Consider the following 27669-nt stretch of genomic DNA (forward strand, 5'->3'; position numbering starts at 1 on the left):
CACTACTAATGAAGCAACAGAAAGGCAAATAAAGAAACTGATCCCATTCACAATTGCACCAAGAAGCATAAAATACCTAGGAATAAATCTAACCAAAGATGTAAAAGATCTGTGTGCTGAAAACTATAGAAAGCTTATGAAGGTAATTGAAGAAGATATAAAGAAATGGAAAAACATTCAGTGCTCATGGGTTGGAAGAATAATATTGTTAAAATGTCAATACTACCCAAAGCTATCTACACATTCAATGCAATCCCAATCAAAATTGCACCAGCATTCTTCTCAAAGCTAGAACAAGCAATCCTAAAATTCATATGGAATCACAAAAGGCCCCGAATAGCCAAGGTAATTTTGAAGAAGAAGACCAAAGCAGGAGGCATCACAATCCCAGACATTAGCCTCTACTACAAAGCTGTAATCATCAAGACAGCATGGTACTGGCACAAAAACAGACACATAGACCAATGGAATAGAATAGAAACCCCAGAACTAGACCCACAAAAGTATGGCCAACTACTGTTTGACAAAGCAGTAAAGAATATCCAATGGAAAAAAGACAGTCTCTTTAACAAATGGTGCTGGGAGAACTGGACAGCAACATGCAGAAAGTTGAAACTAGACCACTTTCTCACACCATTCACAAAAATAAACTCAAAATGGATAAAGGACCTGAATGTGAGACAGGAAACCATCAAAACCCTAGAGGAGAAAGCAGGAAAAGACCTCTCTTACATCAGCCCTAGCAATTTCTTACGTGACACATCCCCAAAGGCAAGGGAATTAAAAGCAAAAATGAACTATTGGGACTTCATGAAGATAAAAAGCTTCTGCACAGCAAAGGAAACAATCAACAAAACTAAAATGCAACCAATGGGATGGGAAAAGATATTTGCAAATGACATATCGGATAAAGGGCTAGTATCCAAAATCTATAAAGAGCTCACCAAACTTCACACCCGAAAAACAAATAACCCAGTGAAGAAATGGGCAGAAAACATGAATAGGCACTTCTCTAAAGAAGACATCCGGATGGCCAACAGGCACATGAAAAGATGCTCAACGTCGCTCCTCATCAGGGAAATACAAATCAAAACCACACTCAGATATCACCTCACGCCAGTCAGAGTGGCCAAAATGAACAAATCAGGAGACTATAGATGCTGGCGAGGATGTGGAGAAACGGGAATCCTCTTGCACTGTTGGTGGGAATGCAAATTGGTGCAGCCGCTCTGGAAAGCAGTGTGGAGGTTCCTCAGAAAATTAAAAATAGACCTACCCTATGACCCAGCAATAGCACTGCTAGGAATTTACCCAAGGGATACAAGAGTACTGATGCATAGGGGCACTTGTACCCCAGTGTTTATAGCATCACTCTCAACAATAGCCAAATTGTGGAAAGAGCCTAAATGTCCATCAACTGATGAATGGATAAAGAAATTGTGGTTTATATACACAATGGAGTACTATGTGGCAATGAGAAAGAATGAAATATGGCCCTTTGTAGCAACATGGATGGAACTGGAGAGTGTGATGCTAAGTGAAATAAGCCATACAGAGAAAGGCAGATACCATATGTTTTCACCCTTATGTGGATCCTGAGAAACTTAACAGAATCCCATGGGGGAGGGGAAGAAAAAAAAAAAAAAAAGAGGCTAGAGTGGGAGCGAGCCAAAGCATAAGAGACTCTTAAAAACTGAGGACAAACTGAGGGTTGATGGGGGGTGGGAGGGAGGGGAGGGTGGGTGATGGGTATTGAAGAGGACATTTTTTGGGATGAGCACTGGGTGTTGTATGGAAACCAATTTGACAATAAATTTCATATATTAGAAATAAATAAATAAATAAATAAATAAATAAATAAATAAATAAATAAAGTGATTTAAAAAAAAAATAAAGTCCACTGTTTAAAAAGTCACCTGTACCCTCTTCTATTGTCTTATCATTGCTCGGCAGTCCATTCTTGCGCAGTCCTTAGAACAGCCCATTGAAGAAGACAGCATTGTTGTCTTCATTTTACACATGAGGAAACTGAAACACAGAGAGGTTAAGCAACATTGATGGGGTCACATAGCTAGTACATGGCCAAACTGGCATTTATATGCAGGTAGTTTTGCTTCAGAGCCCATGGTCTTTTTTTTCTTCATGTTTTTATTTAAATTGTAGTTAGTTAACATACAGTACAGTATTGGATTCAGGAGCAGAATTCAGTGATTCATCACTTACATACAACACCCAGTAGAGCCCATGGTCTTAACCACAAACTTTCAGAAAGCCTATCAATGTGAACAGTATACAGATGAGTAGTTGACATGTAAATATTTATATATACACAGTCACTTCATTCCCATTTTCAGATAAACTGAGATTGAAAAAAGTTAAGTGACCTTCTTGGTGTGCCAGCTAGTAAGAGGTATTTTGGCATTGCAACTGTGTTTCAGGGACCGAGAATGTGTGGATGGTCATCAGGGTGCTATTTTTTTAAATGAAAGTGTGCAATATTGGAAACAACAGTAGGTCTGCTCATTAAGTAAATTGTGGTACAATGCAAGTGAAACAACTATCTTTTTTTATGTTGAAAAATACTGTCAGGGGAAAAAAGCAGCGAATAGGGGTGCCTGGTTAAGCACCTGGCTCAGGTCTTGATCTCACGGTTTGTGAGTTTGAGCCCCATGTCACGCTCTGTGCTGACAGCTCAGAGCCTGGAGCCTGCTCTGGATTCTGTGTCTCCCCCTCTCTCTGTCCCTCCCATGCTCATGCCCGGTCTCTCTCTGACTCTCAATAATAAATAAATGTTAAAAATAATAATTTTTTTTAAAAAGCAGCAAATAAAAGGATTTTTTTAAACATATAAACATTTATCTGAAGGAAGACCTGTTTGCTCTTGGTTTATCTCTACACATTGAAACAAACATACTGTTTTTATTGATGAACATACTGAGACGTAAGGTGTTCAAAGGAAATATAAGGAGGAATTCTTATTTTATGGTAATTTCTACTGTCAAATAGGCTTTATTAAAAATGATGTTTATCTTTAAGTGCACAAATTCCTATTTTTTCTACCTAAGTACTTTCATTTTATCTATTACAAATATTTACAAAACTAGGTTTCCTTTCATACATGATTTATGTTCTGTTTAATTTTCCTGGAAGCCGTTAGGAGGGGTCTGGTAACAATTAGTTTTTAAAAAAAGAAAAAAGAAGTAAATTCTTTTCTAGGAGAAATTATAATCTCCATGTTTTTCAACTCTGAAATTTTTAATCTATCTTCATATGTTAAAATAATTAATGTATTCATATTGGCTTTTTGTTTGCCTAGATGGCTGTTTTTGGCAGTTACCAAACTGATTTGGTAGAGTAATGGTGAATGAAGAGAAATGTGAAAACAGAGCAAAAGAAAGAACAGCTCTCTGCCCTCAGTTTTCCTTTATGCAGAAGCTAGAGGCTTATGCCAGCTGGAAGACTGCAGCAGTAGAGCTGAGGTAAATAAAGCAGGCATGGGCAGCTTCAGGCCATGTGACTGATCCTCTTAAACCAAAACCAAACAAGCTGCATAGGAACTTCTCAGTAGCGTTTTGCTACCTGTGGTTGGTTAATAGTGTAAGTTCAACCCTGTCCTGTAGCTTTCATTCTGCTCCAAGAACTTCCATGAAGACACAGTAGGTCACAGAAGGTACTAAAGTGTATGGAGATGTGGAAAAGTATTTTTGTCTACTTCCAGTATCTCCAGTATCATATTGAGAGATTTCCTTTTTTTTTTTTTTTAATTTTTTTAATGTTTATTTTTAAGAGAGAGAGAGAGAGACCGAGTGTGGGTGGGGGAGGGGCAAAGAGGGAGACAGAATCTCAAGCAGGGTCCAGGCTTTGAGCTGCCAGCACAGAGCCCGATGCGGGGCTCGAACTCACAAACCCCAAGATCATGACCTGAGCCGAAGTCGGATGCTTAGCCTACTGAGCCACCCAGGCACCCCAAGGGAGAAATTTTCTTTGTGATGCATCATCACTTCACCTGAGAATTCAACAGGATGCTTAAAAATCTGACTACTCTTGGGGCACCTGGGTGGCTTAGTGGTTAAGCATCCAACTTTGGCTCGGGTCATGATTCTGCAGTTTGTGTGTCCGAAACTCATGGCAGGCTCTGCGCTGACAGCTCAGAGCCTGAAGCCTGCTTTGGATTTTGTGTGTCTGTCTCTGTCCCTACACTGCTCATGCTCTCTCTCAAAAAGAAAACATTAAAAAAATTTTAGTGTGTGTGTGTGTACATCTCACATACTCTTTATCCATTCATCACTGGATGCTGCCACAAACATCATGGTGCATGTACCCCTTTGAATCTGTATTATTGTATCCTTAGGGTAAATACCTAGTAGCGCAATTGTTGTATCATAGGATACTTCTATTTTTAACTTTTTGAGGAACCTCCATTCTGTTTTCCAGAGTAGCTGCACCAGTTTGTTTTTGTCAGTGTTGTCAAATATTAGTTTCATGATCATTCAGTTTTTTTCATACATAACATATATGTTAAGGAAAATTTTTTTAAATACAGATAAGCAAAAAGAACATTTAAAAATATTACCCATTTCAAAGGAATTAAGATAGAAGAGGAAGAAGGAATCAGTAAAGATAAAAGATGTAATGACTATATTTCATCTGTTTTTAAGACGCACATCTTTTCAAATTTTAACAACTCTGAAATGAGGATATGTAGAGTTTGCCCTTTTTAGTGGGATATGTAACAGTGATGCTTCTTAAATCTAAAATTCAGTGTTTCGATTGTATTCAATGAAATACTGTAATTTGGGGGTATAGATCTTTCGAGGTAGAATAGCAACTCTTAGGGACTGAACTGCATTGTACAAATAGCTTGCACTGATTTGAGGAAGCATTTTTTTGTTGTTTATTTTTTAAATGTACATCCAAATTAGTTAGCATATAGTGCAACAATGATTTCAGTAGATTCCTTAGTGCCCCTTACCCATTTAGCCCATCCCCTCTCCAACAACCCCTCCCATAACCCCCAGTTTGTTCTCCATATTTATGGGTCTCTTCTGTTTTGTCCCCCTCCCTGTTTTTTATATTATTTTTGTTTCCCTTCCCTTATGTTCATGTTTTGTCTCTTAAAGTCCTCATAGGAGTGAAGTCATATGATTTTTGTCTTTCTTTGACTAATTTCACTTAGCATATTACTCTCCAGTTCCATCCGTGTAGTTGCAAATGGCAAGATTTCATTCTTTTGGATTGCCGAGTAATACTCCATTGTGTGTGTATGGTTGGATGGATGGATGGATGGATAGATAGATAGATAGATAGATAGATAGATAGATAGATAGATATACATCTACCACATCTTCTTTATCCATTCATCCATCGATGGACATTTGGGCTCTTTCCATACTTTGGCTATTGTTGATAGTGCTGCTACAAACATGGGGGTGCATGTGTCCCTTCATAACAGCACACCTGCATCCCGTGGATAAATGCCTAGTAGTGCAATTGCTGGGTCATAGGGTAGTTCTATTTTTAGTTTTTTGAGGGACGTCCATACTGTTTTCCAGAGTGGCTGCACCAGCTTGCATTCCCAGAGGAAGACTTTCTGAGAGTGCCTCTCTGCCACTGGTGTCTGGGGCATGCTAAACTCCGATTCCATCCTCCTCCTCCTCCTCACTGCCACACCACCCCAGAACAGAAAGGGACACAGATGGGACTTGGGTCTGGCGCTTTAGGGGGTGGCAGTAGCATCCATGCTTTAATTCCCACAGAAAAATAGATTGGTAGGAGCATCTTTCTGAGGCCATCGTCACCTTCACTTCATCTCCAGCAGAAAGTGCAATCACTTATCAGTTGTGAGCCAGAGTATAGCTGCTAAGCTTAAGATCTTTGAGAGAGTGACTTATGCTCTTGTGTAGTATTTCATGTTAAGTAGTTTCACTTCTTGGGTAGTAAATATTTTTATTTTATGGTCCTTCACACCTTATTATGGTATATGATGGCAGAGCTGTTTAATTCAAAGAACACTGGTATATTAGATAGTTTTTTTTTTCAACTTGCCCTGTGCCTATCTATATATTATTTAAATGTAAAAGTAAGTATCATATATATACATTTTTATTGGCTTTTTTATTTTCATAAAACCTATTAGTTTTTATTTAGTTTCATAAAACCTAAGTTTTTTTTTTCAACTTGCCCTGTGCCTATCTATATATTATTTAAATGTAAAAGTAAGTATCATATATATACATTTTTATTGGCTTTTTTATTTTCATAAAACCTATTAGTTTTTATTTAGTTTCATAAAACCTAATTCTTCTAATTAGAAATTTAGTAAGTTCTTTCATTAATATATATATGCAGGAAATCCTAAAGAATGAAAAAAATAGAGAAGTCGTTAAAAGGAAAAGCCAAGACCTTTATGAAGAGGAAAAACTCCTTAGCAAAGAGAACGAAGAACTTTTGGCTCCACCAGTTCAGACTCAGATCAAAGGCCACGCCTCTGCTCCATACTTTGGAAAGGAAGAACCCTCAGTGGCTCCCACCAGCACTGGTAAAACCTTTCAACCAGGATCCTGGATGCCACAAGGCGGCAAGAACCCCAATCAATGAATGCACTGTGGTAATACTTCATTTGTATGTAACTTTTTTAACAATAAAAGAAGTAAAGATTACTTTGTTATTTTCTGACTGTACAATAGTTCTCTATCCCAGTAAGCTTAGAATTCATTTTTAGTATGCATAAGAAATGTGAGGTTATGAACTATAGAAACCTTTTTTTCTTTAAGATTTTTAAGTTCTCTCTCCACCCAACGTGGAGCTCTTTTTGCACACTACTGACTGAGCCAGCCAGGTGACCCTAAACCTGACTTCTTTTAGACTGAACTCCTTCATTTGCTTTAGTCATCATTCTGTTTATTAATTTGTCTGTTAAGATTGCTCCCTTGAGAAGGATCCTGTTAAGATTGCTCCTTTGAGAAGGATCCTGTCACTTTAAATGCTCAGTACATTTTGGATCCTTATGATCATTTAGGAGCCCTAATGTATATATCATGATAGAAATAAGGGTAGTTAGTGAGCTCTCCTAAATTACCCAATTAAAAAAAAAAAAAGTGAGAAGACTGCTTGTAAGATTCTAAATTAATCAAAAACATGATCTTGGATTATGTGAAGGCCAAGAAAATTTAGTTGAGAAATGGATATGAAAAAAAAAAGGCCATGATGAGTGGATGAGACTAAAACTAGCTTATGGCAGGATTAAGGTTGGCGTTTGAAGCGAGGAATTAGGACCAATACAAGTAGCCAATCTATCGCAAAAGTCTTAAACAGAGAAATGGTACAACTGGAGTTCTAGGGAGATTAAAAATTATCTTAAGAAAATGAAACATAGGGTTCTGAGCAATTCCAGTGACAGTAGGGACTCTAGTGGCTCATATATTGAAGAAAAATGTAGACAGGTGATGTTAAGACACTCATTATCATACAAAAGTATTTTTCTAATGTTTATTTGTTTTGAGAAAGAGAGAGAGAAAGAAAATGAGTGGGAGATGGACAGAGAGGAGAGAGAGAAAATCCCAAGCAGGCTCCACCCTGTTAGCACAGAGCCCCTGGGGCTCAATCCCGTGAACCAGGAGACCATGACCTGAGCCACAACCAAGGGTCAGATGCTTAACAGACTGAGCCATGTAGGCTCATATATACCTTTTATTATACAAAAATATCTTTGAAGGGTCAAGTTTTCTGAAGTGCACAAACAAGTTTTTGTTGCTAACACAGAGTTCTTCTCTGTGTGTGGCACTATAATAGATGCTCAATAAATATGTACTGAATAAGTGATCCAAATTTCAATGCTCTAAAAGGATATCCTTGGTTAAGTATTTTAACAGTGAATTCCTAAAAACACATAGGTTAATATTTTTATTTAATAGAAGGTGAAAAAATTTAATTGCTTAAGAAATAAATATCAGAAAAATACTTTATAAAATGTAATATTAAAACAAATAATCAAATGTAATTATGACATAGTTATTGAATAACACAAAAGCTACTTGGTGATAATACTAACATTCCAGCAACCCTGTTAATATGAGGTTAACCATTCTGTCTCTAGATCATTACAAAGTAATGTTACATTTTACCATAGAGGCAAAAAAGGAACTAGCCACCATGCAGTATAAAGAGGTAAAATTGATTATTAAGAGGTACAATTGATTATAATTAAGATGTTCTTGAGTCCTGGGTTACAAGAAAAACTGCAAATTTTCTAACATGCTAGAATACGTCTACTGCCAAATTCCTATTAGCTTATTAAATGTATTCCATACGTATCTTTTTATAAATGTTTGCCTTATAGTTTGTAAATATCTTAATGTTATGACAGAATTTACATTAACTTTAATTTTTATGTTTTCATTTTAAAAAACTTGTTTTACTAACGACAGAAAACAAACTGATGGTTACCAGAGGGGAGATGGGTGGGAGGACAGGTGAAATAAATAGGTGATGGGGATTAAGGAGGACAGTTGCTATGATAAGCACTGGGTGATGTATGGAAGTGCTGAATCACTATATTGTACGCCTGAAACTAATATCACACTGTATGTTAACATAACTAACTGGAATTTAAACAAAAACTTTAAAAAAATACAAAAAACTAGGGGAGGCATAAAATAAATAAATAAAATACTTGTTTCACATAAGCAGCAAAAGAAAATCTTAACCAGAAGTCCTTGTGGGAAAATACCTGAGTATGACACTGGCCCACCATTTTTGGTAGAGCACACTTTTTTTTTTAAGATTTTATTTTTAATCTCTACAGCCAATGTTGGGCTTGAACTTACAACCCTGAGATCAAGAGTCACATGCTCCACTGAGTCAGCCAGGTGCCCCTGGAGCATGCACTTTTAAAGTGATTTCAAGGGGTGCATGGGTGGCTTAGTCGGTTAAGCGTCCAACTTCAGCTCAGGTCATGATCTCACGGTCCGTGAGTTCGAGCCCCGTGTCGCGCTCTGTGACGACAGCTCAGAGCCTGGAGCCTGCTTCGGATTCTGTGTCTCCCTCTCTCTGACGCTCCCCCGTTCATGCTCTGTCTCTCAAAAATAAATAAACATTAAAATAAATAAATAAAGTGATTTCAAGAAGTGGAAATGACAGTTCTAGCAATCCATCCAGACTCTTCCTCAAGACTAACATTTTTTGGATATCTGGTGGCACTGTTAGATGGCAAGGGAACAGAGCTGTATGTCCTACATAAAAACTGAACCTAAAAACCTTGGCCTAATTCAAATTACCTTTCTATGCAATCTTTTCTATATTTGGCTTTTATGCCAGACACATGCAAAGCAGAATTAAAGTATTAAATAAAATATTAGTTTGTCTGCCACATTTTGTATTTTAAATTGTTATATTTTGGACACTCACAAGTTTTGTTTTAATAAACATGTCCTTACTGCTTCAAGACCAACTTCAACCCTATGCAAAGTTTTTTTAATTCCAAAAGTAAAAATGTTCCAAGTTAAGTGTCAGATATACTTCAAGTGCTTTCTCAGAGGTAAATCCTTGATTTCCCATGCATGTGCTACACATGCAAACAGCAGATTTTTGACTGTTAAAGTATAGAAAATGTGTTGAATATTGGGGTTAATCATATAAATCTAGCCTATCAACTATGCCTTGGATATGTGAAGTTGAAAATCAATAAAAATGGAGGAAAAAAACTTTCCCATTATCTGCTATTCTTTTCCATTCCTACTTTTACTGATATCTGGCTATCATTTATTTCTTAATTGAATCAGCCTTGAGCCAATACCTTATTTTTTTAATGCTACCTCATTAACCACACTATTTAAAATGTAATCTGATCTTGGGGCACCTGGGTGGCTCAACTCAGTTGAGTGTTTGATTTCGGCTCAGGTCATGATCCTAGGGTCAAGGGATAGAGCTCTGCATTAAGATCCACGCTGAGTATAGGGCCTACCTAAGATTCTCTCTCTCACTCTGCCCTTCCCGTACTCTAAAATAAACCTTGAAAATTTTTTAAAAACAAATAAATTGTAACCTGATATCACCAAACAAAGCAAAACAAAAACCAAAAATAAAATAAAGTAAAATGTAACCTGAATTTATTTAGAAAAGGCTTTCTCAAAGTGTTTATGTTCTCTGGGGAAAGAAACAGCAGTGAGAAGTCTATGATAGTCAAATTAAGTTAAAAGCTTCCAAGAAATCGTGTAGGAATAATCCTAAATTTTATTTTATATTTCCCAAACTGGTGGTATTTGAAAATGGAATGTTTTAATGTTTGAGAAATACATATACTTGTGTGAGTGTGTGTGTGTATATATATATATATATATATATATATATATATATATATATATATGTATATTCCACATATATTCCAGATATGAAGTAAGTAAATCAGAGTGATACTATAACCAACTGCAATATAAAGACAATCATTCCTTAATAGGAATCAGTAACAGGATATGAGATGAGGTGTTAAGTGGCCCTGGCCCCTTTCCTTTACATTATGTGTAAGGAAAGAAGGAATGGGTCAGGACTTATTAATAATAATGTATCTCAACATTAGTTTTCCGGCTCACACCTTGGTAAGCTTACTTCATCTGCTTTACTAGAATTCCAAGAAAAAGAAGTAAAAAACACTGTACCAAAAAAGTGTATCTGATCTAGTAATACCACACTGAAATTCATCACATGCATACCAAGGATCAAAATCTGACACACCAACTTTTGTTTTTGGTAAAATATCTGTCTACAGGCAGGCTGTGTTTTTCCCAAAACCAGCCATAAAAAGGTAACTGATTAGATTAGCTCTCGAAGCTTAGGAAACAACATAATAGACAACTTTTAAAGGAAGTATTATGGCTAATAGTAAATGGGATTCTTTCATCAATAGTCAACAAAATATCAACAAAATACTATTTGTTGCAGTGAGAGAAGATTGATTGTTCTGAAGAATCTGAACCCTCAAAATACTCTATTTTACATCCCCTCAAATCCTCCACATACACACAAACATATAGACATATATATTATGAAACCTTGATCTCACATATAAAAAAAGGTCCCATAAATGTTGGGAAAAGCTAAACCTGAGGAAACAAATGGCATATGCCAAACAAATACAAAATTGGCATGTGTTAAGACTTTAAAAGAAATTATAGAAAAAAAAGATTTCAGTTAAATAAATATCTTTAAATTGTAATGAGAACCAATGAAAACACAGCTTTAGTAGGTAACTGAGAATTATGGTGAACAGATCTTTTGCTGCAGTACTTTTACTCTAAAATGTGACCGACCATAAGGAAGACTTATGGGCTCTGTAGATCCAGGAGGGCCAGTAGATCTACAGAAGCATTTTTTTTCAGTTTGAATTTCAATGGTAATTCTAACTATTAAAACTTCAGTGGCAATAAAAAGGTCACTAGATATCCTAGATCACCTGAGTAATATAACGAAACACTGGAGTGGCAATATGTTCATTACACTGGCACCACGTTGGAACTGACAACCTAACGTGTAAGTAGTACTGTTCAGACCAGTCCTTAGGTATTTGTAGTTGAGAAACACTGTCCTCAACTTTTGTAAGTATGCTTTTAGCTATAAATGAAATTCATAACCCTTTGAAAAGTCATCTAATTTTAAGTACTGTATTATTATTAGCCCTCCTTAAAAAAAAAACAGGACCTTTTTATAAAAAAGTATCAAATTTATTTCAATATCTAGTTCCATTTTTAAACTAAAGCTGGTGGACAATTTTTTGTAATTTAAAATTCATTATCAGAGGGGAGGAAAACATTAACAAGCTATTATATACTGACAGCAAATAAAATTACTGGACTATGCATTTATAAAAGCCTGTTTAATAGTAAAAAGTTCCAGTTATCTACTTAACTAAAGGAAAGATCCTTTAGCTCTTTATTTCTAATTTTAACACATATCTCATTTTGACATAATTTACCTTTTAATCTAATTACTGGTATGATGACCAAAATTTTTCCAAATGTTAAACCTTTCTTTACCACTTACGAATTACAACTTAACTATTACTTTTTAAGAATTCCTTAAAAGAAATTTGAAATTTTAATTTTCACCATGAACCTGTTTCATCAGAAAGTAGAATATCACTACTAGGTAAGTTAAAACAAAGAATGGAAGAAAAACAAAAAATGGCATCTATATAATGAGCAAATTATCTGATAAGACATTTTAACTACTTCACATTTCTACTTAGTACAAGAAAGAGTAAACTGGTTCCAAGGTAACACAAGGTTTGGCATTTTTACTGCAAGCTTTAAATCATAGTGTTATTCTACTCAACAAGACATCTCTAAGAAAATGGCAGTGTTCATAAGTACAAAAACTGTTATATCTGGTAGGTGGTATTCTATATAGTCAATAAGAGAATTCTTTATAAAATTAGATTTTAAAAAATGCAGAATGTCTGATAATTCTCTCAAGGGCTAAAATGAGAAAATGCAGAACACAAAAAGTCATTAGTTAATATGTGGCTTTGAGAAAGCCAGAAATGATTCTATTCCAAGAAATAAGCAATAATGATAAAAGATATACTATATGCCTTTTAAGCCAAAGCACACTTTTCACCTCAGGACAGTTTTGATTTTTACATTCTTAACTCCTTTTGTCCAGAAAGGGCCCCATTCTAAGCCATCATTTGAAAAGAATTCATAATGTATAGTCATTTCTCTCCACAGGATGTTTTCGTTTCAGTACATAAGCTGCAAAATGGCAAATGACTAAGTCAGTTATAAAGAATTTATAGAATAAATGCCAATTTACAATAACTGTCAACAGACTTCTACACCAAAGCCTAAAAGTTGCAGTAGTAGAGGTCACAACTAACATGATCCTTCCATGTGCTCAGACTTCAGTGACTACAAATTACTGTCATAAAAATCAGAAAAGAAACCTCAGTGGGTCCTTCCAAAGCTGCTTAATTTTCCAAGTGATTTTTCTCTGGTTATAGAGCCTGTTCATTCCTTCAATCCTTCTTTAGTCGTTTAGCTTTTGCAATATTTTCTTGACGTTTTTGTTTCTTCTTTTGTTCCTTTTCCCTGGCTTCAATCATCTTGGCCAATTTCCAGGACAGTACAGCACTTGCTAGAAACAATGGAGTAAGGGCCAAAATAACTGTTGTAAGGAAGCCATACGGGTCCTTTGCAGCCCATTCCACAACATACTCAGCCCAAGCCTTTATATCAAACATCTTGGTAGTCTTCGGAAAGGGGAGGAGGGAGGCAACGAGAGAAAAGACTATGTGGTTAATCAAATTTTGAAAAAGTTACATCATACAGTTAACTCAGAATTCCATTTTCACTCATTAGTCTCTTGTTTTTAAAAAGCATTAAATGTACTATTTTAATAAAGACTGATATCTCCAGTTAAAAAAAACTAATCCAAGTATGATAACACTTAAAAGATGTAAAGTTAAAGATAAAAGTAAAAACCAAGTGCAATCTGCCACAGGAACTACGCATTCTTGATAGTCAAGACACATTTTATTAGCAGCCGACTTTTGTAAGAATTTTGAGTTTTAAACACTCATTCCAGACAACAGCTGAATCCTTTTTGTCATTTTTGGACAAAGCCTTAGTACTTTTATGTACTAATTAACAAAAGTATGAATCATCAAATTTGGTGTTTGAAAAGGACAAACCATGGAGTACATGAAAGGCCAGGAGAAAGAGGTAATGGATGGCTGTTTTCCAGGAATGAAAAGGAGAAGCTATGGGAGCCATGAAAATATCTACATTCATATGCAAAGAAATAGGAGCAAAAAAGCCACATGCTATTTTATGTACTCTTTTGGCTCTGAGGACTCCTACTTGAGGACATAATTTAATAAAGGAGAAAATTTCCCACAACAGGTGCCATGCATTTTGTTCCATTTTGAGTCGGTATGGGAGGGCCATCTGTTAAGGAAGGACGGTGTGGATCTGAGTGACATTTTCTATTTTGCCTCACAGGCTTTTCAACCTTTCATGTTTGGGTCAACCTCTATTCAAAGGTTAGAACACTTGGGTAGGAATGGGTGTATATACATCCACAATTTCAGCTGGGATTTAAAAAGTCATCTACCTTATGCTTGAGTAGTTATTTCCAACTTTGTCCTGCGATTATTAGTGAGCCAATTACAATTTCAGATGACCCTTGCTTGTCTTCTTCTTCTTTAGCTCTACCATATACTTGTGAGAGAAGACTTAAATTCTATATATTGGGTGGGTTGAAAAGAACAGATAAAAGAAAAAATGTTTCAGTTACAACTTTCAGGATAATTTTAATACAATTTCAAATGGAGTTACTTCGAAATTCTATATATGCAATCTATAAATGACATATTAAAATTGCCTGGCATATCAAAGACATTGAATATTTATTTCCTCCTAATGTGAAGAAAGAAATCATTATTACAACTGCAAACGCCCTCTAAGAAAATCCTAATTACTGGAGTAATTACAAGCATTTTACTACATTACTTCAAAAATAAAATTACTTATGAAGCCCACTGGCATATTAAAAAAAAATTACAGCATGTCCATTCCTAGGTCTTGAACTTTTTTGTCACTAATTTATAGGGCTAGGTACATAATTACAAAATCAAATACCTCGCTTTCTTCTTTAACGGTTTTGGGGTCTATTCTACAATTCGTGTTCTTTTCAGAAAACCACCACAAAATACAATCCCATCACTCAAGAAAACTACCACCGGTTTTAATATCCTTTCACCGGTCTCTTCATATATTTTCAACAGAGAACACTAATTAAAGTGACTCTAGGATATGGTTAAATACTTTAGCTTCTGTCCCCTACCCTTGAATTCGTAGGCCCCAACGTACACAAGAGGTCCATCTGTTTCTTCAGCTTCTCCAGCACGGTAACGAATTAACTAAGGCAAGCGAAAGAACTTTGCAAAAAACGAGGCACGCGGAAGTGAAGGACATGCTTTGTGGCAAAGTTTTAGCCATTAACACAAAAAAGTTATCGTCCATAAGCCACCAAGGCTCCCGTGCACTTCAATTTCGGACCCAAACGCGCGCGCCTCCCACACTTGGAGGAATAAGTATTACTCTTCTTCCTTGCGTAAGGGCTCCACCGGGCTTGCTCTCCAAACCAGTGCTGCGCGGCTCCCGAAGCTGCAACTGATGGTATTTCACGCCATCACAAGCCCCGTCCACCCTTGTTTCCCCTTGCTCATTCTTGCTCCCCCTACCTCACCCGGCCGCCGGCCCCAGGGGACCATGTTCAATCTCCACTCGGCCTCGGCGGGCACTGGCCCGGCGGGTCCCGGAGAGCGGGTGGCCCCCGGAAATCCTGGCTCAGTCCGCCAGTGCAATGGCCGCCTCCTTTGGGCCGTGGACAAAACAACTGTAGCGGCCGCCACCAGACCCCCCGCATCACGGCGGGGACTTCGGGTTCGGACCCCTACTCCCAACTCACCTCCAGGCCGGAAGCAGGAAGGCGGAAGCCGCAGCTTTCCCGTCCCGCCCACAGGCCGGCCCCAGCCCGCAGTGGGCCTGAGGAAGTCGAGGGGCCAGTTTCCGGCTGCGCCATTGTTGTGTGGGTCCCGGGACCTCGACTTCCAGGACTCGCGGGGGCGGAGAGGCGGGGTAGGGCGGCGCACTGCTTACGGGCGAGCGGCAGGTGAGGCCGCGCGGGCTGTGTGGCTGCGCCCTGGCTGGTCTCTGGCCGGGAGCCGGAGTCCCGCGCCTCCTGCTGGGATGAAGGGGCGACCGTGAAGGCGCAGGTGGGCTCAGGCCTTCAGAAGCCGGTCCAGAACCCTGAGGGCCCTCTGCGTTTGCCCCCGATGCCTGCCAGGGGACAGCCCCCTCCAATGCTGGAGCCACACCCTTGATGGAGGGCCCCGGTGGGTGATGTCTGTAACTCCTGGAAACAGACCCAAGAGCGGCGGCAAGAAAGGAGTTGGTCTCCACAATCCGCCCAAAGCCAAGGTGAGGGTCACACAGCGGCTGTTGAAGGATTCTGGCGAGTTTCTTCTCTTGGGTCACACCCAACCCTTGCCCCTCTCGCCTTCTGGTTGGACAATAGTTAAAGCCTCACCTACTGGAGACAGTGAAGCAGCTGGACCTTGGTGGATCCACTGAAGCTTGTTACTAAAGGAAAATTCAGCCATGTGTGTGAGGAGGGATTTTTGTTGTTTGTTTTTAATTTGAGAACCTAACTCATTTCACATACACACACAAATACACAAATGGTCGATACTTGCCCAACGTAAACTTGATAAATAAACTGGGCATAGAGTTCCCACAGAGATATTTGTTCTTTCAGTACACAAATAAAGGGATTCAAAAGTCAACAAGCAGATAGAGTGAGTTTAATATTGTCTTCTAGTCTACAGGAACTGAGAGATTAACTCTCGCTTGGTTGCGAGCAAATGTGATTGCTTGCCCTGAACGGCTCTGTTTGACTACCTCTGCGAATGTTGCAAGACCTCTTCGCTTTTGTGTGCCAAATAAAGCAGGTTTTTATTCTCGAAAGACTATAGCATGTTCTCTTTGAGGAGCAAGCTGTGACATGTATAAATAGATATAACAACAGTAACTATTATTTACCAGGGAACAGGCTTTTGGCAAATAATCTAGTGATCTGTAATACTGTTCGTTGGGCATATGTTAATGTTTGTATGTTGTATTAGCAGCAGTTGTTTTCTTACTCATTCTTGTTTGAAAACTTGGCCGATGGTTTCAAAGCTTGTGCTGCTTGGACCTAGCCTGTACCTGTAGTAGCCAGAAAAAGCAGACTCAGTCACTGGATTGTGTATACTGAATACTTTACTTGCTGGAGGTAACTATGTGATTTCTAAAAACTTGTTCAAATAGGAATTCCCGGATGGGGTCAGATCGTATTTTAACATCCTTCACTCCAGAGGCCAAGATGTGTGTGTTTTGTTTTCATCTTGTATACACAGTATACCCAATTATTGCCTTTCCAGTGGTTTGCTCTGCTGCTTCCCTTGTAAAACGCATAAGAGTCTTGGGTTGCAAGAAAAGGTGCGTAAGAAAGAAAGAAGCTTCCGTTCCCCTTTGGTTGTAGTGTAGACCATGCCTTCACAGCTTAGTGCTACTGATCTAGTTTTCAGTTCCAGGACAGGATGTAAGTAAGCCCAGGAATAGCACAGGCGTTCCCACAGCCGAGCCCTTTACTGCAACCTACATCGCGTTGATGAAAGGTGGCTTCAAGATTGGTTCAGATACTGTGGCCTATTCTCTGTAGTGAGAAGTCGAAGCCTGTGAGTTCAGTTTCACAGGCCTGGTCTCTGCTGATCTGTATACACTGATAAGTCACTCTGAGCCTGTTTCCTCTTCTTTATGTGGGCAGTGTACTAGGTTGTCTCTGGTGTTCTTTCAGCTTTAAAATTCTGTCCGTTGGACTGAATTTGGCCATTTTTCTAACTTGTGATTCATAAGCAGCAACGAAACAAAGAATTTAGTGGAAACATACCCAATTTTCTTAAGATCTTATTTATTTGGAAAGATCCTGAATTGGGCTTTTATTCTTTCTCAAATGTCTTTTAGAATGCCAACTTAGAATAACTAGGAAATAAGCTCTGCTTGTATTTATTTTTAAGAAATCTTATTCATGAACCAAATTTTAAAAACCTTACACTATTAAGGAGGGTTTGTCTTTACATAATTCCTGTGTAGTGTATACACCACCTTCCCTATTCGCACTGTTTATTGTTCTTGTATTTTGAAAATGGAGCATTACAAAATTTTAATCATTTTTTTCTTTTTTCTCTTAAGGTAAATCCTACTCTCATTTGTTTACAAAGTCTTTTTCTCTTATATGGTATAAAGTTGCATTTCACCTGGACTCATGTCAAATTGTGAATGGAAAAAAATTGTGAATGAGTAAAATCTGAGTAAGATTCTGTTATAATAATCTACACTTGACTAAAGATCTTGAGAATTTTCTTACCTGTTCAACATTTTGTGCTTATTTATCTTCACATATTTGACTTAATTTGATGAAACTGGTTTCTTCCCTAAATTTTATTTTGTGAGTTTTTCCTTTCATTGAAACATAATTAAAATACATGTCTTAAAATGCACACTTACATGATTTAAAAAGTAATCAGGTATTAGCGGTACTTGCAAGATCATACTGAAGAATAATTTCTCAAAAGCTATTTATTGAGTGCTTACTATGTACCAGGTACTGGTCTAGATGCTTCATATCTATTATCACTAATCCTGAGACTAAACAACCCCAAATGATAGTATTCTTCTACCCATTTTACAGATAAGGAATCAGAGACCTAAAAAGTAGAGCAGGATTCTAAACACATCTGGCCAAAATCCCAGCTCTTCTTTAATATCCAAAGACTTGTCAAAAAGTGCTGATTTCATAAAATGAAAGTACGTGTTTTGATTCTATAATTGTTAACTGACGATCACAACTAAAATTTTTCCGTACTTCAGAATTTCTTATTGCCCAGGTGGTGGCAGCATGTCTCAAAGAGCTAGTGTGGTGCAAAAGGTTCTCTTCAACCTTGCCAGCTGATTTGTCTCTTCATCTCACATACCTGATCTCTTTCAACCTCTACTTCTCTTTTGGGCTTTCACTACTATTAGACCTCTCCCTCAGTAATTAACTCCATCTTCCATCTTCCCTTCAGTTTCATCTTCTGAATAGGTCCTATTCTGCCCGTTTGCTCTCAGCCTGTTTTACTTACAACGCATCGCAAGATTTCTATTTTTTAGAATATCCATGTAGACCTAACCCAAGGAATTTTTTTCAAATATTGTTATTTTTCACCCATTGTTAAATATAGTTTGGAAGAAATGCATACTAAAATAATTAGCTAATATTATAAAATACTTGCTCAAATGAGAAGGCATGTGTCTTCAACTTCTCAGATACACGAATTAAGGATGTAATGAAAACCTTTCATAAGATAGAATTAGTCTTGAAATTAAGAACAAGAACATTCAGGAGGGAGCGGTGCAAGTTTGTATAATTCAGAAGGAATGCATATAAATATATAGCAGAATAACTAGTTAAACCTATTTTAGCCCAAAATTGCTTGGGACATTATTCTCATCTTTGCAGGGCAGATGCTACCTCCTCACAATAGCCCTCTTTACCTCTATCACTTTAATTTTTTTTTCATAGCACTCCAGTCTGACAACTTGTTTACTGGTTTACTGGTTTGTTTACCGGTTTGTTTACTGGTTTGATGTGGGATCACTTACATTGGTACCTAGAATACTGTTTTGAATAACTGATTCCAAGGTGTAGCATTGCTACCTACAGATAAAACTGTTTTATTTTAATTTGTGGTTTGTACAAATCATGAAATAACCTAAATCCTGTGAATTTGTGAAGTCTGTATTAAAGTACCAAACACTTGTATGTTTTCAAGGTAATAAGGGATGCCCCATTAAGAAGAGGCCTAAAGATTAGCAAATAAGGTGTTTGGAGAAAGGTAAAGTAATTGTGATTATCTTGTTAATGAAAGAACACTAATTGCTTACTAATTTCCGAGTATGTAAAAATACGTATAAGGAACATGGCAGAACATCTTCATTGAGATACAAGGAATTGGTCCTAGGTTGTAGGTGCTAAGATTTAAGATAAGAACAAGCTGGAATAGAGATCTTTAAAAATAGGGCAAAAGTGTATTTGCAGACTAGATGCCCTCTCTAGATATTTTCCAACTTCATTATTCCCAATGCAGATTGCAGGAGAAATACTTAGATTAAAATAGCAGATACTTCTCTCGTTTATTATTCCTTGCTGCCCATGGCCTCTTGCATACATTTTAGAAACATTCATTACACTTGAGCACAGTAGTCAGTACAGATAGTTACATATTGCTGCTTTGGGTAGTTGATAGAACTTTTTCTAACATAATACTGAAATCTGCTTTTTTAAAACTGAAACTGTTTACAGTTCTTTGTCTTCAGAATGTACTATACATGCGCTTGCAGCAAACTAATACCTTATAGTTGGAGGGCATCCTTTTGGAAGCTTAAAATTTCCAGTAAATCCTCCTGAAACCTTGGATTACAGTGCTGTTGAAATTGTCAGATACTAAGCTTTGCTGCTGAATCTAGAGGTTTCAAATTTTAGGCCTGTCCCTAAATGAGGTAATTGTATTAGGCATGTCAAGTTAATTTTTATTTCTGTGCTGGGGTCTTCTAGCCATTAAAAAAGAATTGCTATCCCAGTTGGGAAAACTAATCCATGTGTCAGAATCTTTCAGTGTAAAAATGACGTTTATGGCAAAAGTAGCCCTTAGCAATATCACCTTCACTGGATAGAATTTTAATGAGAAACTTTCACCTTCACCTAAACAAGCTTCTTGAAGTAACCATATAAAACATTTTAACCATATTTGCTATATGATAATGTCAGGGACATTGTTCTCCGTGTCATGTAGTACCCTTTATATAAAGACCCATGTAAGATATTTTACAATGTGATTCTAAAAAACTTTTGAAAGCCACTTTTTGATAGTAAGAGGTTTGCCTCTTTTTGATTGGACTGTCACAAAGCACAAGAGCCAAATTTGAAGTTCATTTTTAATATCTATTCTGACCTGCATTCTTCCATTTCTTTTTAAATACATTTTTTCCTATGACAAGTATTATAGATATGTAGTTATTGTATATGTTAATGTAGTAAGGTAAGTCAAGTTCTTGGTGAACTAAGGGACAGTATAGTTTGCCTTTTTATCAAGTGCTAGTAAGTCAGACTTAAAAAAGACTTCTGATATGTAACAAGTAGTTATTTGCTAGTAAAATTCTTTCACTGATTCTAATTATAAGTCTGTCTTAAAATCTTACAACCATATCTTTCAAAACTAGAGAATATAAGAAATCATTGTTTGAAATCGCATCCCAAAGTCTAATGCTAAAGGCTAGTTTGTACCTTTAATAGCCCTCATAGTATAGTGTGTATATTTGGAATCTAGTTTATAAAATAAACAAAATTTACTTGTGCCAGGCTATAAATATGTATGGTTTATGTTCTCTATACCATCACTTACAGACATCTCCTACTCCCAAATTCATTAATTGCTCTTGCTGAGTTTACAGTTTGTGTTTTTAGGCTTTAAGTCAGGAAACGAAACAGTCTAAAATCTAAAAACTCAATTCTGATTCACATATGTACTCTTGAAGTAAAATAAATAATAGTGGTTGTGTATGAGTTTCTAGAGGGTTTGAATTTGGAGTTTTTCTTCATTTTTAGATTTGGCCTTGATCAACTAATTTTCCATTTTCTGTAGTCAGATAATAGTAATACCTGCCATTATAAAGAAAGTTGAACCAGGGTGCCTGTGTGGCTCAGTTGGTTAAGCATCCAACTTTGACTCAGGTCATGATCTTACAATTCGTGAGTTTGAGCCCTGTGTCAGGCTCTGTGCTGACAGCGCAGAGCCTGGAGCCTGCTTTGAATTCTGTGTCCCTCTCTCTCTTTGCCCCTCCCCCACTCCCACTCTGTCTCTCTCTCAAAAATAAGTAGGCATTAAAAAAAAAGTAAAAGTTTAAAAAAAAAAAGTTTGGACCCATATTCTATTGAGATTTTTTTCATCTCTCAATTTTAATATTCTATTGCAGGACTATACTGCAGTTGTAGATTTTGTATTATTAATGACTATAGGTGTATAAGATTCTGATTTAGTCTCTTGTTCTAGGTTCATATTTGATTTCATGATGTGGAGCAAAAAAATCATTTACTATTCCTCTGCCTGGGTTCCCATGTCCATAAAATAGAATTAAGAATACTTGTTTTTTGCAACACTAACTAGTTAATGAATAATTGTGTGGTATCCTCTTTAGAGAAGGTTGTAGTCTATAGAAACCATCTATAAATTGATTGTTGGAGCTTACACAGATTCCCAGGGAATTATGTTATAAATAGTGGTTACATTCATTTAGCCTGTAAATGCCTATTTGACACACAGTATAAGTGGAAAGAGTGCCTTTGCTTAAAGATGGTAGGAGATAATTTTCAATACTAGCAATAAAGTAGTAAAAATTAAATGAATTTTTGATTGCCTTATACCACAGTAAGGTCTTAAACCAAGTAATGGAAAGTGGATTTATCTGAGTCCATATTTCCCCCAGATTTTTACATCCTGGAAGGTATGAATGATTTGTCAGCACTTTTTGACCATCTTACCACATATACAGGATGATACATCTTATTGTATAGGCAGGCCAGGAATCACTGTTGCAGCTCTTTTCATGTTGGCTAACCTTTTTGTACCATGGGAAACTAAAGCTGCATATGGGTCTATAAATTATTCATGTGTGTATGCAACGCATGCAGAATATATTTGTATACATTAATCTGTGATGTGCCCCTCCCCCCCACTCTATATATGTAGAAAGATGTACAAACTCTTTTTCTTTTTTGATTTTTTTTTTTTTTTAATGTTTATTTTTGAGAGAGAGAGAGCACGAGCATGAGCGGGGGAGGGACAGAGGAGACACAGAATCTGAAGCAGGCTCCAGGCTCTGAGCTGTCAGCACAGAGCCCGACACAGGGCTCAAACTCATGAGCTATGAGATCGTGACCTGAGCCAAAGTCAGTCACTCAACTGACTAAGCCATCCAGGTGCCCCTGAAGTATAGACTCTTTAGAGGAAGCCTCATGATTCTTACCAGTCTGTTCCAGCCTGCCATATAAATCTTCCAGCATGATAGAGGACCATTTATTTCAGACCTCTGCAGTTCTAAGAGATACCTTCTTAGGGTACTGGTTGCAGTACAGACTCTGGAACCAAACTACCTAATTTGAATTCCAGCTCTTCCTCTTGTTAGGATCATGAGGCTACTATGAGAATGCACCTCACAGACCCCCACTGCAAGGAGTTTAAGTGACCAAGGATCCCAGCTGCTATGCTCTGAAATCCATCACTGTATTTGTGCCAAGACCTTACTTCTTTCACAGCTCAATGACTGAGCATGGCAGAGATACTAAGGCCCATTTTGGGGAGACACAGCCTCCTCTGATGGCCAACAGGGACACAAGGACTCTCCCATCACTTTGCCAAGCCTTCTTTAGGCAACATGGCCCTCTAGAACCCTTCCACTCACTCTTCCTTCCCTCTCTCTTTCACTTAGAGTCAGACTTGCATCATGATGTGACACTTCACCCAGTCTTCCTGGCTCCCCCCCCTCCTGATTATCTCTCATAGATATTTACCCAATAAAAATCTTACACATTTAATAACATCTTCGCTGCTGGGATGGTAAAATTGACATTTGGAAATGGCTCATCCATCTCCTGGTCTGAAGGTGCCACCCTGATTGGCAATGAGCTTCTGGCATAAGGCTACAGATTAATTACTAAAGATTTCACCAGTGTTGATATGGGACAATTTGAAAAATATGGGAGGAATAGCATCTACAAAGACAACAGAGTTGGCTGATTACTGTAAAATTGTATAGTAGCACTACAGAAGGAAAATAGAAATAGCTGTTAAGAAACCATGAGTACCTAAATGTCAGATCTGGAGGGCCCCTGTGATAGTCTTTATCGCCTGTAGAAGGACAGAGTCTGTTGAACCACTTGCTGAAGAGCTAGCCATTTGTTGGAGTCACAGAGCTCCAGAGGTATTTGAGCATTTAGGTAACCTGGTATTTAGGTATCCTGGTTCTGTTAATGTGAAGGTGGGAAAATCTAGAATCCTAAACATAGGATGGTGTCATCCTGATAGATGCCCCTGCTCTTCCCTTTCGAACCTTAGGGCTTGCAAGGTAGCCCTTCTCTAGTAAGAACTAGCTTATTTGCTCTACTGGAGATACTACAAAAGCCTCTTGGCCATAAGGCAATAGCCCTCCTTCTCTCCCCACTTTCTCCTTTCTTGGCTGCCAAGTGACTAACCAGTAACCAAGTCAATAACTGGGTTAACTCTCAGCAAAGTGAAAAATGTCTGAGTTGCACTGGCAGCCTGTGTAGGAAGGAATAAAGAGGCTGAGCAAATGGGCATGCTGGAATGGATACATTGCATAAGGTCAGAAGATCTACTGGTGGCTTATACTCCATGAGAGGACCATTCACCCAAGCCCATGAGGAGAGCACTGGTGAGAGAGGCATCATCAGCATCACTAAGAAGTTTGGTGGTAGCTCTCCTCTGCTGGCCTGGCATAAAGGTAAGAGAAGCAGCCACAGAGCTGACTCATTAATGTCCATGGGAATAATGAGCCCTGAAGTAATGAACCCGTTGGTGTTGCTTAACTGCCAGAAGCTAAAAGGTCACAGTTATCATAAGGCCATTCTTAGATCCAAAGGAGCTTGACCCACAAGGAGTTCTAGAGTCAGCTAAAACAGCCTAGTCTCCCTAGGGACAAAATAGATGGGCAGTGCTTGAGGGTGCTGATTAACATACCCTAAAAAGCAAGAATGGATGAACAGGAGGCCGAGGGCAGTGACAGCAATAAAAAGTCATGATCCCTTGCTTAGTTCCCAGACCTGAAACAATTTTTAGATCTAGAACAGAATATGTGGATGGGTCCCAAAGAAGAACCCTACCACACCATGGAAACTACGTAAATACATGACATTTCTCCAAAAAGGCTTTATGGCTATCTGAGTGACTCTACATCAGGGAAAGAGGAATAATCAGGTGTCTTGAGGACTTTTGGTCATAGGATTTGAGCTGATGTCGGCATCTGCAGATTTAAAGCGACATCACAGCCTTCCTGTTATAATGGGCACCTACCAGACCAGGGGTACTGCCTAAACTTAGTCTCACAGTGGGCTTCAAGTGCATAACAAGTATTTATGTGGCAATTGGAGTAACTGCCACATTGGATCCCTGGTCTGTGGAGTAGGAGTTCTAGTGGGGATTGCCAAATGGAACCTTCTGAAACTACCCCCGCCCCCCGCCCATCCCTCTCATCAAGATAGTAAATCAGGCTCAATATTGTATTTGGGGGGAATAATGAAGATGAATGCCAACATTTAAGACCTAAAAGATATGGGAGTGCTGGTCCCAATTCTCTGTCTTTAATGTAACAGTCCAGCCCCTAAATAAACTGGATAGATCCTGCAGAGTTACTATGGACTACTGCTGAGTTAACCAAGTAATAACTCAGCACAGCTGCTGTTCTATGCTGGACTCATTGCTAGAACAGATTAGTAAGGCCTCAGATACATGGTGTGTCAATGATTTGGCACTGTGTTTTCTTCCATTCCAATTAGAGAAAAGAATCAGAAACAGTTCACCTTAACAAAGAACCGTAACACTTTTCATTTAGAATGAGTTTTTCCTCATGGCTGTGTTAACTCTCCCATCCTCAGTCATAATATAATAAAGACATATGGACCACCTAAATAACCTCATGACAGTACACTGGTCCATTTTACTGAACATCACCTGGTTGGGCAGATTTGCAAGAGGTGGCTACTAAGCTGAACATATCAGTAAGATACGTGTACCCCAGAGGATGGGAGATAAACACTAAGAAGATTGAGAGACCAGTCACTTTAGCAAAGGTTTAACCATTGGGGGAATACAGTATATCTACTCCAAAGTGAAAAATTGCTGCCTCTTGCAGCCCCTACAGCAAAGAGGTAAAAGATTTTGTAGGCCTCTTTTCCTTCTGGAGACCAAGCATTCTACAACTAGGAATAATACCGTGGCTCTTCTACCAAGAAATATGGAAGGCTGCCAATTTTGAATGGGGCCAGGGCAGGAAAGTTTCCTGCAACAGTTTCAAGCTTCAGTGCAAGCAGCCCTGACAGACACTTGCAGCATGTGATCAAGCAGACCTTAGTGGTGTCAGTGGTGGGAGACAATGCAGTGTGGAATATGGCAAGTCCAGTTGGGGAATCATAATACAGGCCCCTGGGATTCTGGAGTAAGGTCATGACATCTGCAGCAGTTAATTGTAGAGCTATTGACAAACAGCTCTAGTCATGTCTCACTGGGTTCTGTAAAGGCAATGCCTGGCCATGAAATAGTTAAACCTGCCCCTCCTCCAAGTCCCTATTGGAGTGAATGACTGATTTTCTAAATCCATCATTCCATCTATGTTTATTAGTTGACACTATAATAAAAGGAAGTGTTTTTCTCTGTTCATTTATTTATTTTTAGCAGATGGACTTGTGGATTCTTGGTTAACAGATTAAATCCATTACTACCATTATTTTGATGTAATTGCCCCACATTTGCCCACTGGAACCCCAAAACTTTCCCTTTGTGTGTTAGAAGCCCCAGATGTGTCATATACTCAACATAGTTTGAGTCCTTTTGTGCTTTTTGATACAGTCAAATATTCCAGGTTCATCTTCTACTTCCCTGACCTAGCCCTGGAATCAGCCATTTTTGCAAGGAGCCCTGCTTTCTTTCCATGGAAAATGGTATTCAGGAACCAAGATCTGAGTGCTGGGTTTGCTCATGCTGCTGCTGTGTCATTGCTTGTGGTCCCTCTTAGCAGATACGTACATATACAAATAGCTGTATTTATACCTGTTAAAAACCATGAGTTTGTTTTGTTGCCTTCAACTGCAGTCTATCACTCCTTTCTATTCTTCCCCTTTTCCTTATTTGTAATTCCCTTAACAAAAACAATTCTGGCTGCCATTACCTTTAAAGTATAATTTTACTCATTTACTCAAGGCTGAAGTACACAGAAGGTAGTTCTAGAATTGCTAATTCATAGTATCTTGAAAAGAAAATTTACAGGTTTTTAGGTGACCTATCTGTTTACAACCCCTCAGTTTGGCAGCTGAAAAGCCATCTCATAAGTAAGGTTAATGAATTCAAACTAAAGCCCCAAATAAGTGTGTCTAGGTCAGGAGAACTGGGTGGCTCAGGGGGGTTTGTTAAAGGGCTACAGAGCTTCAACAGTCCAGGTTAGTAGCTTCAAACTTCATGTCTGCTGTAACTCACATAATAGGTGACACAGAAATGTTTCTGTTGGGTAATAGTAGTTGATCATGGCTTTATTTCCTAAGTCTTAGTAAGTATAATTATGGCACTAAGAATTGGTGCCTCAGCTGAAGGAAAGGACAGATTTCACCGTCGAAGGTGCAGTTTAATCTTTTTTAAAAGCAAATTGCAGGGGTGCCTGGGTGGCTCGGTAGGTGAAGTGTCTGACTCTTGATTTTGGCCCAGGTCTTGATCTCACAGGTTTGTGAGCTTGAGCCCCACATCAGGCTCTCCAGTGACAGTGAGGAGCCTGCTTGGGATTCTCTGTCTCCTTCTGTCTCTCTGCCCCTCCCCCACGCATGATATCTCTCTCTCTCTCTCTCTCTCTCCCTCCCTCCCTCTCTCTCTCTCTCCCTCCCTCTCAAAATGAATAAACTTAAAAAAAAAAAAAAAGCAAATTATAATAGATGGTTCTTAAGCTTTTCCTGCCCATGCACAAAGCACAGTTTCTCAGTGACGTCTTTATAACACTGTATTATAATTATATCCTTTTTAAAAATCACATCAGGGTTTATGATCTAATAGTTTAAAACAAATATTTAGGAGATGACTGAAGGAAAAAGGTTTTATTAAATGCAGTACTCTTAATCTGGAGGCTAGCACTCTACACCAAAACCTGGGGGTGAGGTACAAGGTGATATAAACTAAGTTTAGGATTTTGTGTAAATGTGCTGTCAACATCAGACTTCCAAGTATGCAGATCATTTGTGCTTTGACACCAGTTTCTTTTTGTT

The 27669-nt window shown here is 38.2% G+C and overlaps 2 protein-coding genes across 4 annotated transcripts in view; one reads left to right on the plus strand and one right to left on the minus strand.

The window, feature by feature from the left end:
- NDUFAF2 (NADH:ubiquinone oxidoreductase complex assembly factor 2) overlaps positions 1 to 6668 on the plus strand; it is a 171211-nt gene extending 164543 nt beyond the window's left edge. Inside the window, exon 4 of the mRNA XM_007079913.3 lies at positions 6349 to 6668. Coding sequence (XP_007079975.1) covers positions 6349 to 6597 — 249 coding nt within the window. The 3' untranslated portion in view covers positions 6598 to 6668. The remainder of the gene's footprint in view (positions 1 to 6348) is intronic.
- A 6282-nt stretch (positions 6669 to 12950) lies between these two features.
- On the minus strand, positions 12951 to 15456 carry SMIM15 (small integral membrane protein 15). Of its 3 annotated transcripts, none has more exons than XM_042987435.1 (3): positions 15236 to 15456; positions 14104 to 14232; positions 12951 to 13240 (listed from the first exon to the last, which is right to left on the minus strand). In XM_042987435.1, the coding sequence occupies exon 3, from the start codon at positions 13229 to 13231 to the stop codon at positions 13007 to 13009; it is 225 nt and encodes a 74-aa protein (XP_042843369.1). In that variant the 5' UTR covers positions 13232 to 13240; positions 14104 to 14232; positions 15236 to 15456; the 3' UTR covers positions 12951 to 13006. The 3 variants fall into 3 exon arrangements, with proteins under 3 accessions (XP_042843369.1, XP_042843378.1, XP_015392065.1); XM_042987444.1 differs by lacking the exon at positions 15236 to 15456 and adding an exon at positions 14862 to 15228; XM_015536579.2 differs by lacking the exon at positions 15236 to 15456 and adding an exon at positions 14836 to 15228.
- Positions 15457 to 27669: the final 12213 nt, after the last annotated feature.

This window comes from Panthera tigris, chromosome A1, assembly GCF_018350195.1.
Source record: "Panthera tigris isolate Pti1 chromosome A1, P.tigris_Pti1_mat1.1, whole genome shotgun sequence".
Lineage (NCBI taxonomy): Eukaryota > Metazoa > Chordata > Mammalia > Carnivora > Felidae > Panthera > Panthera tigris.

What these genes read in the sequence shown, in the direction of transcription:
- SMIM15 (XM_042987435.1), bottom strand. Translation starts at nt 13,231, where the DNA reads ATGTTTGATATAAAGGCTTGGGCTGAGTATGTTGTGGAATGGGCTGCA.